This window comes from Coffea eugenioides, chromosome 3 (genome assembly GCF_003713205.1).
Source record: "Coffea eugenioides isolate CCC68of chromosome 3, Ceug_1.0, whole genome shotgun sequence".
Taxonomy (NCBI): domain Eukaryota; kingdom Viridiplantae; phylum Streptophyta; class Magnoliopsida; order Gentianales; family Rubiaceae; genus Coffea; species Coffea eugenioides.
Genome location: NC_040037.1, coordinates 8,636,271 through 8,654,265, shown reverse-complemented (window position 1 = coordinate 8,654,265; position 17,995 = coordinate 8,636,271). Strand labels below are relative to the sequence as shown.

The 17,995-nt window shown below is 36.9% G+C and overlaps 3 protein-coding genes across 3 annotated transcripts; all 3 read right to left on the bottom strand.

Annotated features, from left to right (window-relative positions):
- Nucleotides 1-60: 60 nt before the first annotated feature.
- Nucleotides 61-1,552, bottom strand: LOC113765947 (SH3 and multiple ankyrin repeat domains protein 1-like). The gene is made up of 3 exons (XM_027310183.1): nucleotides 863-1,552; nucleotides 134-226; nucleotides 61-75 (listed from the first exon to the last, which is right to left on the bottom strand). The coding sequence occupies exons 1-3, from the start codon at nucleotides 1,352-1,354 to the stop codon at nucleotides 61-63; spliced, it is 600 nt and encodes a 199-aa protein (XP_027165984.1). The 5' UTR covers nucleotides 1,355-1,552.
- Nucleotides 1,553-3,674: 2,122 nt separating this feature from the next.
- LOC113765946 lies at nucleotides 3,675-6,644 on the bottom strand. The gene is made up of 3 exons (XM_027310182.1): nucleotides 6,252-6,644; nucleotides 4,427-4,655; nucleotides 3,675-4,141 (listed from the first exon to the last, which is right to left on the bottom strand). Exons 1-3 carry the CDS (start codon nucleotides 6,642-6,644, stop codon nucleotides 3,675-3,677), a joined length of 1,089 nt encoding a protein of 362 aa, XP_027165983.1.
- Nucleotides 6,645-11,571: 4,927 nt separating this feature from the next.
- On the bottom strand, nucleotides 11,572-16,189 carry LOC113764585 (protein ALP1-like). Its single transcript, XM_027308519.1, has 5 exons — nucleotides 15,938-16,189; nucleotides 15,763-15,838; nucleotides 12,574-13,080; nucleotides 12,266-12,491; nucleotides 11,572-12,187 (listed from the first exon to the last, which is right to left on the bottom strand). The coding sequence occupies exons 3-5, from the start codon at nucleotides 13,063-13,065 to the stop codon at nucleotides 11,631-11,633; spliced, it is 1,275 nt and encodes a 424-aa protein (XP_027164320.1). The 5' UTR covers nucleotides 13,066-13,080; nucleotides 15,763-15,838; nucleotides 15,938-16,189; the 3' UTR covers nucleotides 11,572-11,630.
- Nucleotides 16,190-17,995: the final 1,806 nt, after the last annotated feature.

Below are 17,995 nucleotides of genomic sequence, written 5' to 3'. Positions count from 1 at the left end.
AGAAGAGTACAAGGCAAAAGACAAGTCATGCTAGAAGTTGCATTTTTCTTGAATTAACTTTCAAAGAATGACTGACTGATTGAAAATAGGGGAAAAAAGGGGGTCCAGTTAATTTCACAAGATAACTACATACCTTCCAAACTGTGGCACGAATGCCAGCTCCATCTGGTATACCTTGTGATGCTAGCCTCCGCAATTCCCCCATATTTATAACCTTCCTCGATAGCTAAGATAAGTACATAACAAAGGTAAAAACAATTCCAAACCAAAACATAAAAATATGCACTTAATTGACAACAAAACACCCATGGGGAGAATGTTACAGCTGCAAACAAACTAAAATGGAGTTCATGCTAGCCTAAAAGCACATACTTGGATAGAATGACCACCACCTTTACAACCATCAAAGGAGGGTAACATGGGGTGACAAACTTAGTTCTTTTACTATGACGTACACACAGTGAATGCCTCATTGCTGCTGTGACCGCCAATGTTCTTCTTCCTTTGTTAGACCACCATCACGACATTCATGGTTTGACATTCTAATTCCAATTGCCTAACTTCATGATCCTACATTAACCTATGCTATCCTAAATCACCATCCAAACGCCCAATATGACCAAGATATCCTAGCCGAACCAAATGAAGCATCACATTGCCACGAATTTCATCATCCACCAAACTCAAGCCTCACATTATCAATTTAAACGTATATGTACATACACACAGAACACCTATAAGTGTGTGCACAGACATATTCCCTTAAAAGTCACATCTTTACAAATTTCATATTCTTTATACTACTACATAAGCATAATTTTAGGTAAATTGCAAGGACAGAGAGAAATATAAAGATAAATACCTCTTGCAATAGCTGAGCCTGCCGCGAAATATCCTCGGCAGCAGAACTCGCCGGCCGAGCGGCCGATACAGGTGAGCTCACCGTCACCGCTGCACTCGCTTCAGAAGCCGTGTCTGCAACCGCATCAACATTGCTCCGAGCTCCATCCTCCTCATCATCCTCGCTACTATAATACCTCCCCTGACTACCCAACAGATCCTGAGCTTCCACTTTCGGCGCCTCTGCTCTTACAACAACCGCTGGCGGAGCCGTAACGGCGACCTTCGGCGGAGCTGGCGCCGGCGGCTCATACTTAGACGCCTCCGCCTTTTGAACCGAAGACTTGGCGGAGGTCGCAGGAGTGGATTTAACACCGCGATCAGCAACGACGTCGTTGGGAGAAGATTTAGGAGACGGAGACGCAGGCGGTGGCGGCGGAGAAGAAGACCAGAGAGAGCTGTTCAACCAATCGGGAACGCGCTTTTTATTATTACCGCTGGTAGAATTAAACATTTTTTTGAGAATATTTATTTGTGAAAATAGAGGATTTTTTTAGTTTTATATTTCTCTAAATTAAAATGAGGGTTCTTGTGGCCGTGGAGGTGGTGGTGAGAGGCGTCGCCGCCGCGGTCGGCGTCAAGGTCATCATTCGACGGGAAGAAATTAGAGAGGGGAAGAGAGGGGAGAGGAAGTGAAGTGGAGTTGGGGAAGTTGTGGCAGGTGGATTAGAAGATACCACGAGTTGGTCACGTGGAAAATGGGCCATCGCCTTTTCTTCTGCCTGAGTCGATTGCAACGTAGGAGAACCCAGGTGTTTTGCTCCTGGCAAATTGGATATGTTATTATTATTATTATTATTATTATTATTTATTGACACTATAAATTTTTTTTTTATTCTATACCTACCTCAACTTTATAGTAAGGGATGGATTCAAATGGGTCAAGAGAGAATAAATGAGTGCCTTTGCACTCGCTGGTAAAATATTTAGAAAATTTTAGAGATAGATGTAAGTCAAGAAATTTCTAGAGACGAATCCTTAATCTGCACTATGTTGTGATTGGATTGCATTTTCCGTTATTTTTCATGGAAAAATTACTGTAGCGATTTGATATATGTGAGGGAAAAAGGTGATAGGGAAATGTGATCACGAAAAACGACAATATTTTCCGACGAAAACAAGCAATCCAAACAAGGCAGACTTTCCTTGGTGACCAATTACTCTAAGGGTACGTTTGGTTCTACAGAATTAGAATTGAATTAGAATTGAAATTCTATAGAATTGGAATTCTATGAATTGGAATTCCAAGTCATTTCAATTCTTTCGTTTGGGAAATGCATAGAATTGATACAGAATTTATTTGAAATTCCAAATTCTTTGTTTGTATGAGAGAAGAATTCATTAGGAATTAGAATTGTTTCCAACTAATATTCCTTACATAAAAAATTTCTTTTTTTTACTATATAATATTTTTTTAACATTTAGCTAATTGTTACTAAAGCTTTAAGGAAAAAACCAATTAGTACCTTTAATAATTTATTTTTTCTTGCATTTAACTAATTGTTAATAAAGCTTTAAAAGAAAAAAAATTAGTTCCTTTTTTGCAAAAATAAAAAATTCTTTTTTTAAAAAAAATTAAATTAAATTAAATAAAAAATAATTGTATATTCTAACTTAAAAAGTAGTTAATATTTATCGAGTTAAAACCTTGATACGTTTTTAAAGTTAAGAACTTTAAATTTTAGAAAATCAAAAGCCTACTCTATGATATGAATTGGGAGGAAAGTCATAACTTGTACCTATTATAAATATTTGAATTTTGTATCTTACAAGAAATTTCAATATAGGAATACAAGAAATAGAGGAATACGCAAACAAAGTGGACTTGTTTGGACAGGAAGAATTTGTAAAATTTGGATTGCAAATTTGTTTTGTATGATTTGTAATATGTGAAGATGTTTTGTTTTGGAAGTTTGTAATTTGAATTGTGGCAGTCCGGAGGGAAGAATTTAGACCGTAATTATGAAATTGTCAGGAATGGAAGAATTTTCACTTCCTTAGTCAAATTTGTTGGTGTCCGGTCCCACTGCAGGAGAGAGACGGATTCTTGAATACTTTTGGCACTTCAGCAGAGAGTGGTGTGTATGGGCCAAACATATGAAATTGACCGGGTCCCACAGTTTCAATTCACTTTAGGAACGTGGGAGGACAATTCACGGCAATTAAAGAGCTGATGAATTGGCACCTGATGAATTTTTGGCCAGCTACATTGCAGTGGTCAAATGCAAACTGTTTTTGTTCTGGGGGGAACCCATCAAGCTATTGAAGGACGATATGTACTACGAGTAACATGGAAATTGGACGAGACTGCATAGGATTTGCACGTTCGGGCAAGTCTGTCCACCATCTATGGAGGAGAATGCTGGAATTCTGTTTGCAATCACCTGTAATCCTGTTTGCAATCACCTGTAATCACCTGTAATTGATGCGTTGTTTTATTTAATTTTTAACTATTAAACTGCAGGAGGAGAATTAGGAAAGGTGTCTAAGTCGAGGAAAATTAGCCCTAAGTTTTGCAGCAAGGCTTGTCTAGAGACCTACAAAATAAAACTCCTGACTTGCTGATAGAAATAGCAAACGACATGCAACAAGAATATATGAGGCACATACAGGATATAGAAGAATTACAAATATAGAATTACAACGAGTAGCAACGTCCATATTTAGGGTCACAAGATATATAGTCGGGCATGACAAATTATTAAAGGTACTTGGTCATTCTTGTAGGCGCCTCTAGCGAATATCAAATCATGGGTTCACCTGTTTCATGCATTTTATCGCCTATTTCTATAGGCATTGAACATATGCGTAGCCAGTGTGTCTCTCATGCCAATCCATTGCTCAACAACTTCAGGCGGAGAATGCAATGGCTGTATCTCGGGATAAGGAGGAATTGCACCATGAATATCTAGATCTCCCTCCTCCGCGTCAGCAAAGTACATGTCATTCGGTTGTTGATCCCTAATGAAGTTATGCACGGCACAACAAGCAATAACTACATTTATCTGTGTTGTCATCATGTAGTTCGGAACGGCTCCCCTTAAAATGGCAAATCTCCTTTTTAGGACACCGAAACTTCGCTCTATGACATTCCGTAGTGCAGAGTGCCGGTAATTAAACAGCTCTTTCGCAGTTGCAAATCTCCCCCTCCTGCGACCACTAACATCAGCTTGGCGTCCCCTATATGGTGGTAAGAAACCGGGCAAGTTTCGATACGCGGAGTCAACCAAATAATATTTTCCTAAGTCAATTATGAGATAGGAACGAATTAGCTTTGACCATTTCGAACTTTCTGATCTTTCGTACAATTTATTGAATATCGGTACGATTTGATAAACAATTTGAATGGAAGATTTACTAAAGAATGTTCAATTGAAAAATGGTTTTTCAAATATACTTGCTAAGGCAAATTTAAGACAGCAATTTAAGAGATCCAATATATATATCATTCGGTCTGCTAAGGAATGGGATAAAAATATGCAATTGCTTTCCAAATTTACGTGAAGGGAGGGATTACTTGTATTACCTGTAGGAGGCATGGGGAAGTGATTTGGGCCGGTCAAAGCCCCATCTAAGACTCGGGCATCATGTGCACTTCCTTCCCAACCGGCATACACGTACACAAATCGCATATCATGGTCGCACACAGCCAAAACATTTTGTGACTGTACACCGTGTCGATTAGTGTATGCCACTTGTTGTCCTCTTGGGGCACAAGCAGGTATATGTGTCCCATCAATAGCTCCGACGCAGTCCTAAAATTTTAAATTATTAAAATGGACATATTCTCGGGATTCTGAAATGGATCTGCATTAAAATGTCATTTAAAAAAAACACTCCAGTGGCATACTCTTCGTCCATGTCACACCCAAAATTTCTGACAGAAGACTTATCTCTACTGCAACGTCATGACAAATCTACCCAATTGGTTTTTAACATCAAGAATGTACCCAGTGGGGTCAACCACTTTTTTGTTTTCTGGATTTCTGGGCAAAGTTCATCAAACGCATGGAAATAGGTGGAAGTGCTAAAGATGAAAAAAGTTCAGGTTCAAAGAGGGACAAGTGAGAAAGCTACGGAGCCAGGAATTTATTTTTGGGGGGCTGAAGTGTATTAAAATTTTTTTTTGTGACGAAATAAATACATTTAATAAGTAAAATTTAGAATCAAATAAATATATTTAATAAGTAAATATATTTAATAAGTAAATATATTTAATATATTAAATAAGTAAATATATTTAATATATTAAATTTTAGAAATTGCATGTCTTCTATTTCGACGTTTCTGAGATAGATTACCGTGTTTATACAGCCATCACACTCATGTCCCACTAATATTGCATATGTGTGATTAATGTGATATACATTGGGGAAAAGAAAAAGAAAAATTAGGTGACATGTGAAGTCAACTAAAGGCGACGGTGAGGCCTTGATCCTCAATATATATAGGGGACATTTGTTAGACTTGTTCTGCTCTGAACTTGGACATTTGTTACTCTTTTTCATGCGTGAAGAGGATTAGCTGTTTCTAACTCTTTTTCCTGAAGTAACCATGTAATGATATCCCACACTGCATATCATGTAATGGGAACAATTGTTAATTTTATGTCTGGTTAAAAATTTCCCTTTTTCTGGAGTCTGGATTAAATTTTAAAAATTTTCATACTAGACTTGCATAGACTTCTTCGCAGGGAACGCAAAACTCAATAGGCCTGCACTTTCCAAACTTGACTTGCTGTTGACGGTGGACAAACCTGTAATTTATTTGCTATCTAGAGTTTGTAAAAGTCCACTGACGCTGATGGTTCCTAATTGAAATTTTATTCTGTAGTTGGCATTACTGAAAAAAAAAATGATGTGCTCATCCTCCTAGTGTTGTTAGACAAAATTCCAATCCCAAAATTAACTCTTTTGCCGAAAACAAGAAAAGATATGGCATTTCCTTATTTTGTTAATTATTTGATGACCTAAAATATTAAGCACAGAATTACAAATCCAACCAATAACAAGTAGAAATTCTTAACAACAACATTAGGTGGTTCCCTAATGTAAATTAAAATATTCATATCCATTTATAAGCTATCAACATGAATAAATAAAATAGTTGGCATATTAGAATGTCAGCATACTTGAAAAAAAGAATTTTATATATAGAGGACAAAGGATTTGGAACAAAGGATTTTTTGAATCAACGAGATAGGATTTTGAATGTCACCGTACTTCAAACCAAGGATAAAACCTCGTGTCATTAAGAATTTTCGGATGAATTTCATCCTGCCATCTTGGAGTAATTGCGAATTGCGCGAAGGTGCATAGGCCCCGAATGACTTCGTGAATATTTCGATGTACTGTCTCCGTCGAATGGTTAAATCGATCAGCAATCATACGCATTCTCATGTTGTGGCTCATCATGACCAATGTCATCGCAAGTGCCTCCTCTATTGTAACCCTTTTCTGATGATTTTGGGGAACAAATCCGCATTCGGCCAAAAGCTGGCATAACCTCATGAAAGAATCAACGTTTAGCCTTGTTGCATCCATGATCCGGGTATGGTGGCCTGACAGCACTTCCTCAACCCAGTGTCGTCCTGACAGCGCAGACGTCCTGCATGGCACCTTCTGGAGTGGACCTCCGTATGGTTCTGCATTTGGTCCAAATAGCAGCGCAGCACCCGCAGCAAAAAGAACATCGTCTTCGTCCGAAGACGAGCTGGTCCCCTGCTCATCTCCGAAGTCGCTCATTTGGAACCTTTCCCACCAAATATGTTGCCAGGAACAAGTAGTGTTTAGCCCAAATAGAGGATGCTATATAAGAGCTGTGTGAGGTCTGAGTTATCACATGCTCTCTTTCCGTATGTTATTCTCGGACTATGGTATTTTTTGCATGGGGTCCAATGGCCTGACATCACGTGAATAATTATTGTCTGCAATTATTTCACCGTGTCGGTAGGTCATCTTTGGATGCCAAAACAAATGACCTGTGGGCAGCTTTTGCCAGGCACAAATCGGAAAGGCCTGTGGGAGTATCTACTTTCTTGCTCCTCTCTTTTGGAGTTTTGTGTAGATGGTGGCCTTGCATAATGAATATGGTATGTGTAGAGGTTCTGTACATATGCTTGACTCATATGTTGAAGATCTTTTCAGTTATATGAAAAATCAATTAAAAAAGAGGAGAAATGACTTCATTTGCTTTTGTTACAAATCACTCGTGCTTCATTTGCTATTTTCTCCTGCGTACCAAGTCCTAACATTTGAAGAGTTATTTTTTCCAACCAGGACAGGAACGAAATCTGTGAGCATCTATATTTGGCAGTAGAAGAGTAGTATATGAAAATTGGCAAAGAATGTTGCACGTCAATAATTGAGTAACCATGATATGTAACCACCAAAGAATGTAACCGGCAATTGAGTAATGAATATAATTCCTTCCTGATGAATGCCAGAGGCATGATATGTTCAATGCGTTTCGACTTCTCTACATATGCGAACCCAGTATATATATGTCAGACGGCAAGTCCGACAAGCTCTCGTGGTTTACTCCTGTACATAGCTTTCAACCTGCAACTGCTAGCTACTTATTGAATGTTTAATACAGGAGTAACGATAATATATATAACTCCAAGCCAAAATAACTACAAATGAAACAGTTCCAATTCATTCCACCGGGAAAAAGACAACTCAACATCGACAAGAGTATGCAAACTAAATAATACATATTGGCAGTACATAGAAAATCAATTGCAGTAGCCAAATTGCAGTAGCCAATTTGCTTTGGTACCAAAAGTCCCAATACAAATCTTTTTTCAATGTCCAGAAGAGTCAAATGAATAGCGCAATTTCATTCCAATCTATCAGTCGAAAGTAAGCTAAGCCGAAGGGACACAAGCAAGGCCAAGTGAAGTCTACTTTCCATCGGGTCCCTTAGGAGGGGGTTTCTGTAGAGTCTGCAACCAAAACTCCTGCATCTCGCGACTAAGACTCAGGAAAGTCTTCCGCCACTTGTCGTCTTGGAGTGCCAAAACTGCAGCGAGCTTCACCTCTTTGTCCAGTTCTTTGAACGATTCCACAACCTGGGCTCCCATTTCCGGTCCAAATTTATCCTTTTCAGATTCTCGGCGACTCCTGATATGCAGCTTAGAATTCGCTAGGGTGGATAGTGAGTTGGCACACTCCACGAATGGATCAGACGAAGTTCTACTTGACTTGCTTCCCCGGGATGCACTCGGGCCCGAGCTCGTTATCCCCTGGCTGCTTGAACCTCGCTTCACTCCAGCAATTGGAGTATCTTCATCGAAACCAGTCCCCTGCCCGGCATTGTAGATTTCATCTCCCAGGGGCGATGAGAAAACCTGCCCAGAACTTTGGCCAGCTCGTTTGCGTGGATTGTAAATTGAAGGCGGTACTGAAGATGCCTGCGCTTGACTCCCTGTGGCGGTTTCTGCTTCAAAGACCTCGTGCAGGATTGCGTATTTGTCGACACATTGGCCGGATCTAAAGTATCCATAATCCTTATTCTCCTGAATCAAAGACAAAACAAGGACTGAGAAACAAGAGTATGCAAATCTGATGTAAACTGGTTTTTTATAATTGAGAGGACAACAAGTACATTTGAAGAGTAGTATATGTTCCCTTAATCAACATATAGATACCAGGCAAGAGTAGTATATGTTCCCTTAATCAAAATATATCATGAACAGGTAACCGAATAGTGAATGATGGCAAAAAGATAAGGCCAAAGTTTTTAGTTCTGCTTTGGAACTGAATTTTACGTCGAAATTAAAAAATACCAGGCACAAATTGTTCCATTGAGAGGGTTCTCCCAAGAAGCACCTCCTATTCTCGTCCCAACCAATACCAGTTTCGGAAGTTTGTCGCAGACCCTTTAACTTGGCAAAGCAGCGCCAAATCTTCTTCAACCGTGCCAGTTTAGAATGGTACACTGTCCATGCATATTGCTTCCCCCAGGCGGCATTCAAGTGCGCAGCAAGCTTCATCCAATTGGCCTCTGATGCAACGTTTGGATTCCACTCCCCACTCCTTTTCCACTCGACGAATGTCATACAGAAATGAATCTCCATATTTTCATCCCAATGGGCCTTTGCCGTGGTGTGGTCTCGTGGCATCTGAAACAAGGAAACCAAACGGATTGCTAAGCATTAATAACAATCTGGTTGAAGGAAGAACAATTGACAGATTACAAGATCATGGCAATTCATTGTACGGCTAAAATCCTATTTATCAAAGCCACTGCAGCAAAGCAAGTGCAAAGCTTGGATCCACGAATTTCAATGCCCACCGAATCAGAAATACGATTTATCCAGTGACACGAGCTCTATAAATTTAAACCCATTATAATTCATAGACATGTTTTAAATATGGGACAAAGTGATAAGAATATTAAGGCTTAAAAGAGCTCGTGTACAAGTACTCATACAAACTATATTATACGGTAAAAATAATAGAGATCATGGTCGTATACACCAAATAGCAAATACTTATCCATGGACTCGGGAATGGTTCGAGATACAATCTGGTCTGCCTAAGAATATAAGAGCGCAGGTAATTAGCTTTTACTACTCAAAATTTTTTATTTGGGATTGATGAATGGACTGATTTGAGAACAGAGGCCAGTTAACTTGGATAGAGTCCAAACTTACTCTGAAATAGTTGACGAGGGACTGGATGTAGTCGTTCGAGTCTGTGGCGGAGTGGACGGATGAAGGTTCAGAAAGACGGGGTGGAGTAGTAGGGCCGGACAGTGATCTCCTCCGCTTGCTGGGCATTTACTGGTGCTCTACTTCGGCCAAAAGGTCATGGCACGCACGGACCTCGGACTAGATCATAAACCACCTGAGGAATATTTATTGCAGCAGGCAGATATGCTCACTGGTACATGTGGAGGTAATATCCGAGAATGAGCAATTATTATAAAGAAAGGATGGGGAACTACTACTGGGTTATAAAATATTTCCCTATGCATCCATTCGATATTTTGGATCAGTTGGGAAACCATTTTGTCGCTTTGTAAGCTGATGAATATGGCCGGCAATAGAAGGCAAAGTCTTCAAAACGTTAAAAGGATATAGTCGAGTTTTCTATAAAATTTATACAAGATCATTCTATTTATAAGCCTTTGGATCTTTTAAGAAACAAATTATGCTACAAATTGCCAGATAACTACATGGATTTAGGGTTTCTCGTCCATGTTTTTTATTTTTCTGATCATAGTCCCCTTATTTGCTCAATTAGCTAATTAATTGCCGGATGGTAATCTATGACTAGAATTGGTTGGATACTTTTCTGTATACAGAATTGATCCCTTAGAATTATATTTAATGATGTAAGTTATTGATCCCTTAGCATGTTTTAGGAGTGCTAATCAATAATATTCTAAGCCAGGGCAAGAGTAGTATATTCTTAATGCAGACATTAATTGAAAAGAGGAGCTCCTTTTATTCATTGAAAAGGTTGTACCAGCAGCTTCAACCAAAAAGTAACGAGCATGGCAGAACCTCCTCTGCGTCATTGGTACTTCTAAGTGATCGGGGATTTAATTTTAAAATATGAAATTTTAACATGATTAGTAGATCCAATATATTCATCTCAATTATATAAAGGAAACCTATTTGACAACATATATGAAATCAGAAGAGCATAATTTTGTAAACTATTAGTACGGATACCAGCAATAGCACCAACATTTTCAGCATTTTGAAAATCTAGTGAATGGCCTGATCAAAACATTAGAAAAAAGGGCCGACTGATTAAGAAGAAAACTGAATTGGGATTGGCTTCCAAATTACACGTAATCTGTGAATATTAGGGAATGTAGATATATATGCGTAAACCAAAAAGGATTTTGAAGGGCGGGTGAATATATATTGGGCAAACGAGGGAGGGGCTTTGGGTATATGTGACCTACAAAATACACACTTAAGAATCCCGGCCAAATCATGAAATTGAGTAGTTAAACCATATTACCAATCTCAGACAGGAAATGATAATATCAAAATTATACCTGCCAAATCTGATTTTAACTTGGATAGAGAAGTCTGGCCTTCCGATTTTCCGCAAAAGATTTCTGGATTTCTGTGTTCGGTATTGACAACGCCGTCTGCTCCTATGGCTTGCCAAAACCCAGACGATCTCCTTCTTCGTTCAGACCCTTTAGAACAAACCAAGCGCTTAATCAACCCACTTTCACAGCCAACCGATTTCTGCAAATCTTCCTCTTCGGTACTTGGTCGCACAAGCAAGTTAGGCAATTTAAGATTTTGGGGTGAAATGATTCTGCAGGAGGACAGAGCTGCATAGAGTTGTTTTGAGGGAGAAAAGAGTTAAACGAAGGTTTTGCAGGTCGTTTTGTTACAAAGACCAACGGACGGATCACGGGCCAGACAAAGCATGGGTGTCTGGCCCTAGATGGGACATTAAATTCGTTTATCTGGCACTTCACGTGAACAAGTAGAATTTCTCTTCCTTTTATGGCTTTTGTGGGGTCAACCATCGCGGCTAACCAAAACTTGTAGTCCGACGTGTCCAAACAAGAATTTCAAAAATTAACTTGCTGTAGTAAACTCCGCAAAGCAAAAGTACTGTCCAAACAAGTCCAGTGTTTTTAGCCAAAAAAAAAAAAGAGAAAGAAAAGCACAATTATACATTGCTACTATTTTTCAATAAATGGCCATTCTAATATGAAATTAAGTTCGAATAAATTCCTATCAAATTTCAACTTCCATGATGGCCTTGTCTAATTTGATAGTCAATAAACATTGCTCGTGCTAAAGCATTCCTAAATTGTGTCCACTCGCTAGTTGGTTGTACTGTTCGAATTCGATTCTCGTTAACAGCATTTACACCACCATCATTATTTGGACCATCATCTTCCATTCCATTTTCCTCATCTTCATCTTCCATTTCATCTTCATCATCAACCTCATGTTGTACTCTTCGCATCTCAGCATCAACTTCATCCAAGTAAGGGTCATTTGGTTGTTCTACTCGAATAAGGTTATGAAGGATGGCACATGCATTAATTATCATGACATGAGTCTTAACATCAAAAAAAGATGCATCTCTCAAAATGGCCCACCGCTTCTTGAACAAACCAAATGTCCTTTCAATCACATTTCGAGCAATTGAATGTCGAAGGTTGAATAACTCTTTAAAATTTTGAGGCTTGCTCCCATTAGCAGACCACTCGCTAAGATGATATCTAACTCCCCTATATGGAGCTAAGAAACCGGAGCTATTTGCATAACCCGCATCAACAAGAAAGTACTTGCCTGTAATGTTAGACAACAAATTATTACTCATTTATAGTTAAAAGAAAAAAAAACACTTGATATCTAATTGTCACATACCCTTGGGAACAATTAATGGATCTGATCTAACTAACGCATCCCGTAGAACTCTACCATCTGCTGCAGAACCTTCCCATCCAGGCAATACATATGTAAATCTCATGTCACGGGAGCATACACCTAAAACATTTGTTGCTATCTCATTCTTCCTATTCCTATATCTTCCTTGATCTCTAAGAAGAACATGTACTTTAACATAAGTACCGTCTAACGCTCCAAGACAATCCTGTATTATAAACAAAATATCATAAGTTGATGAATCTTGTAAATATTATCTTCATTAATAAATATCAAAAAATATTGATTACCTGAAACCATTCCCACTTTTCATGCTCGTAACCTTCCATTTCCGATTCAGGCTGGATAAGATAGTGTCTCCCCAATTTTATGATAGCACGTAGAACTATATTAAAGTATCGACTAACTGTCTCACCTGATCTTATGAAATTAAAATTGACAGTGCGATTCTTAAAATTATGAGCAAGAACATAGAGAAACATTGCAACTGCCTCTTCAACAGTAATATTTCTAGTATCCGTCAACCCACAATGCTCTCTTAAATTTGTACATAAAACAGTAAAACAATGTTTATTGAGTCTAAGTTGCTCTACACAAACTCTATTGTTTCCATAGTAAAGACGCCTTAGATATATTTCACGTGCTACTTTAAAGTCCAAGTAAGGCTCCTTTACTATATGTTTCTCATGCCACCAAACTACTAATGTAGCTATTGTTACCATATAATTTGCAACTACCGCTTTTCTCTTTTTTGCTTTTTGCTCGTCTCCTTCTTTATCCATGTCAATATCCAAATTCTGCAATTCAAAATCATGACAACAATAAGAAAAGGTAAGTCAAAAGACCAAATCATGCCAAACTAGCTATTAATTCAAAAGACCAAATTAGATATTGGAAAACTCTCAAACAAAAATTACAGCTATACCTATCACTGCAAATATCCCAAATCATGCCAAGTTCCATGCAAAATAATGCATAAGAAAAGGATGTCCGTACTTGAATTTTTAATCATATGCTTTAATAAGCTCTACTGCACTATGGTAAACAGAGATTAAAAGTAGGGATTGGATTATATATACCAAGCAGAAGAAAAAGGCTGAAAATTAGGCCCTGCTCGTTGATCAAGACGTCAATGAGTTGGTCCCATTAGTCAAAGTTTATCCACTACTCAATAATACATATTAACTTGATGGAGCTTTATCAAGCCTCTACAACTTTAGCTTTGTCCTTAATCAATGCAATGGCACTTTCAACCGCAGAAAGTCCAACAATAATCATTGGGTTCCTATTCTCTTATTCTATCATCGAGATTAACTGAAGTGATACCCAAAAAAAAAATATTGCAAGAAATCGAGAACACAAGAAGACAGAAAATAGGAGCTGTATGTATCTCCTACTGCTGAAAGAAAGAAAGATATATAAACAAGCTATCCGAAACAAGAAAAGAACCAGAAAATGCTAAAGCCCTACTTTTGTCAGATGACCAATTCACACACAGTCAAGTACTTGCTAAATAGAATAATATCTGTCATCCATTCTTTAGTGAGTGTGCAGACTTGTGGAAGATAAAAACCAACAGAATACAGGAAGAGCACTTATACAAAATCTCCTTAACTTTGAAAAAGAATGCAAAGGTTCATGTAACTCAAGGACAAGTCAGGGCATCAACACAGGCAGCTATGTTAATCTCAATATCTAAAATGCTAGTTCATCAGACAAAAGATCCAATGTTCCATTCTTATCATCTCAAAAACAGAGAAAATAGCTGAAATACGCTCTAGAATCTTTCTATAATCTTGTTTTGATCCATTACATAAAAAACAAAGAACTCATCAGAATTTAAAAAGTCATGGATACACGATGGAGTAGTAACAACTTCTACTTGCTCTACTTGGGCTTCCAGCAATCAGCTCAACTTCTTCTACAAAAACAACTTCAACTGGAGATTACCCAAAAAAAAAATCAATTACCAATGTGCATCAATAGCCAATCCTTTTTTAAGTCATCTCCGAGACCAGAAAAAGTGTCATACTTTGTCCTGTCATTCATAAGTAAGTCAATACCCTTCAACAATTGAAATCTATCCAATTCAATTTTAGATAACTCGTCTTCCACCATTTTTTTTGGTGTTTACAATTAAATAACTAATTTGTTATATTAATGTGTGCTCTCAATTTTCTTTTACCCTTAATTATAAGCACTTCACTTAGCTAGCTAGCGCTTTGATGTATTGCATTGCATTAATTTTCTAAGGCTAATTGTGTTGCATGATCGATGTCTTGACTTGGACTGGTAGATAAGACAATTAAGTTATGGATGCTTTCTATCATGAACTCAGGGCTCAGTTTAATATATATTCTTTTTAAGTGTACATGTTAATTTTGTGGATATGAAGTTATTAATGAATTTTGTTAGTTGAATGAGGAATTAATATTGGGGCATAACATATTATTATTATTGACCATGTTCATGCATGCATGGTCCTTAATTTATTGCCCAGAAAGAAATCAAGTGTTGATTGATTAAAGCAAATAATAATATGTACAGATTCCATGCACCAGGATGCAATTTGTTCCTATTTGCATATTCCTGTGAATCTGAAATCCAGCTAGCTAGATAAGCATTATCAAGAAATGAATGAAGTATCCGAAATAAAAGGAACTAATCTTATATACAATGACAATATATATATACTAGCGAGAATGGATATACTAGCGTAAAAATCGAAATCAAGTTGAAAAGAAGTAAAATAGTATATACACAAACAAGATTAACCCAAACAAACAAAAATGAGGAATGTAGTTAAAATTGAGGCTGATCAGGATAAGATTGAATGGGGGTGTGAATTACTGAAAGGTTAGAAGACAAGCAGGAAACTAAAAGCCTATATACATGTACTGATCCACTGCATAGAAATCCTCTCTTTTTTTTTGTTCTTGTAGTTAAAATGGAGGGAGGGGGGGATACAAAGAAGTGATTTCGTTATGAAATTGGTATGGTAAAAAAAAAAAATTAGAAAGACAATGGTCCGGGTAACAAGCGGGAGCAAATGACGGAATAATCCTAGCTAGGCAGGTTCATTTCATGCATTAGATTAGAGAGGCTTGTTCTTCGACCTCTGGAACTATATATGAATGAAGACACTTAACTTGGTGGGGGTTAGTGCAGTGAATTTATCAAAAGATCAAATTCCTTCTTAATTTCTTGCAAAAACATTTGATAAAGCTTGAAGCCAAAACTCAAACCATATGAGAAGGGAGTTATAAAAGATTTGAGTACAACAACCCCCAAAAACAGCAATAACAAAATACAAAATGAAAAAAATACAGATCAACAGGCAGACCAAAATGAAATGGACAATCGCAGTAAATGAGGTGAATTGTTTAAATTGTTTTCCTGCTTCTATATCATCACAAAGTTGGGTTCCCATAGCAGTATTTGGACGTCATAACTTAAAGCAGTATGAAAGTTGGAGATACCTCTGCTGTTGGGGTCCGCTCCAAAATCCAGAAGCAGTAGCACACAATTCTCGTTTCCTTTTGATGCAGCTATATGCTGAGTACAAAAAAAGGATGTAGAATGAACAAAAAGACAGAATTGCATTCTAGAAATAATTTTTAAGGAGTCAAATGAGAGTAGTATATATATACACACCAGGGCAGTTCTCCCATCGTTGTCAGATTCATTTGGATCTAGACCAAATGAGTGGCCAGAGAAACGGAAGGCAGGGGGGAGACGGTGGTGGGAAAGGGTTGCAGGTGGAAGCGATGGTGGAGAGCAGAGCACCTGCGGCTGAGGAAAAATGGTGAGTTAGATAGAAAGAGAGGGGTGCCGATACCCTTGACCCGATTTTAATTTTTGATCCATATTAGATCCGCGTTTGGACCCGTTTAATTGTGGAATTGGAATTAGAATTCTTTTGATCTGGTAAAGAATTCAATTCATGGAATAGGAACCTCTTGGAATTGGAATTCAATGCTAATTCTATGGAAAAGGCAGCATCCAAACACAAGAATTAGAATTGGGGTTCCAATTCCAATTCTAAACCCCAATTCTATGGGGTACCAAACATACCCTAAAGGCAATTGGTTATCATTAAGCTATCTAAAATGGCATAATTTGACGAAAATGGTCTATGTAACGGAACCAAGGAAATGTCAAGAATATCCTTGATTAAAAATTAAAATGGATGAAATGATCAAATTATATAAATTTAATATGTACGATACTTTAATCCTTTATAGTTTTATGTTTTACGACATAACTCTCTTATAATTTAGTGCTCTGTTATAGTTTTCAAAATATATACACAATCTCCCTGTGATCATTAATAATTTTCAATTTTACAAAGGGATACCATTGACATTTTAGTTGACTCTGTTACGGAGTGTAAATTCCGTAATTTTGATACTTTAGTCCAAATTATAAGGGAATTATATATAGTTTTTCAAATCACAAGGGAGTTATATGAGAAAGTGCTAAACTAAAGGAGATAAAGTGTATTTTACCTAAGCCATAATCATAAGCCAATGTGTAGTGTACTTGACCAGACAAGTAGAAACACCTCTCAATTCATTCGTTCCTTTAATTCCAAAAGAAAATTAAGCAGTAAACTTAATTTGACGAAAACAAAATTAAGGAATCAAATTTAAATAATTTTTGCAAAAATGACAAGTTATATTGGGATTCATGATTGGAGTTGGAAATAGCCCCACATCTCTTGTTATGGTCCGATCTGTTCATTTCCTTTTCTCTGTTGTTACAATCTATCTATTTCCTTCTTCTAATTGAAAGCTAATGAAATCTGCCAATTGGAGAAATGCAATTTAGCAAACGCCAAGAGAAACTGTCAAATCGCAAACACTGTGTGCTACACTGTGTGCACTGATTACACTGTCAAATTAGTGTATTTTTCATTTCAAATTTACCCTTTTCTTGTGATTTCTTAATTGTCATAATACACCAAATTTATTGCTTAACTTTCGTAAATTGATCAATGTAGTTCTTTAATGAAAATTTAAGAGTTGATAACAAGATTAAAAAAAACTCTTTAACAATTTTTGTATCATTGGTTCGGACAAAAAAAGTTTAAATTACTTAAAATTATGATTGATTGATTTATAGTGCTTTTAAACATAACTTGCAATAATTTGTAACCATGAGAATACCTTTTTGGGCTAACTTAAAAATAATACAGACAAGTTTATTTATATATAAATTTTAGCATGCTGTATCTTTTTATTTGTCAAGCCATCGATTTAGATAAAAAAAATAAAAAATTCAAATATGTGAAAATGATTTATAAATTAATTCAAAACACTTTATAGTAAAGAAAATATTATCTTTGTAACTTGCAAAAACTTCGATAAACTTTCAAATATATACTCTTGGCATTTAAAAAAAACACTATATTTTGTTGCATCAAAATAAATCATTATACTTTTTTTTTCATTTGTTATTAATATACTCGTGTTTTGGTAATAAAACAACAAAAAGGCAAATTTGGAATGAGATTATATTTACTCTCTCAAAATAAATTTTTTAATATTATATTTTAAAATAGGTTGTAAATGATATAAAAAGGTTAAAGTAAGGGAGGCAACTGAAAGTTTATGAAATTTGAGAGTGCCAAGTGAAACTGTCAAAAACTTTGAGGAAGGTTTCTGAAATTATCCCATTTTCATTTAGTTGGTTTAAACCAATATTTGGTAT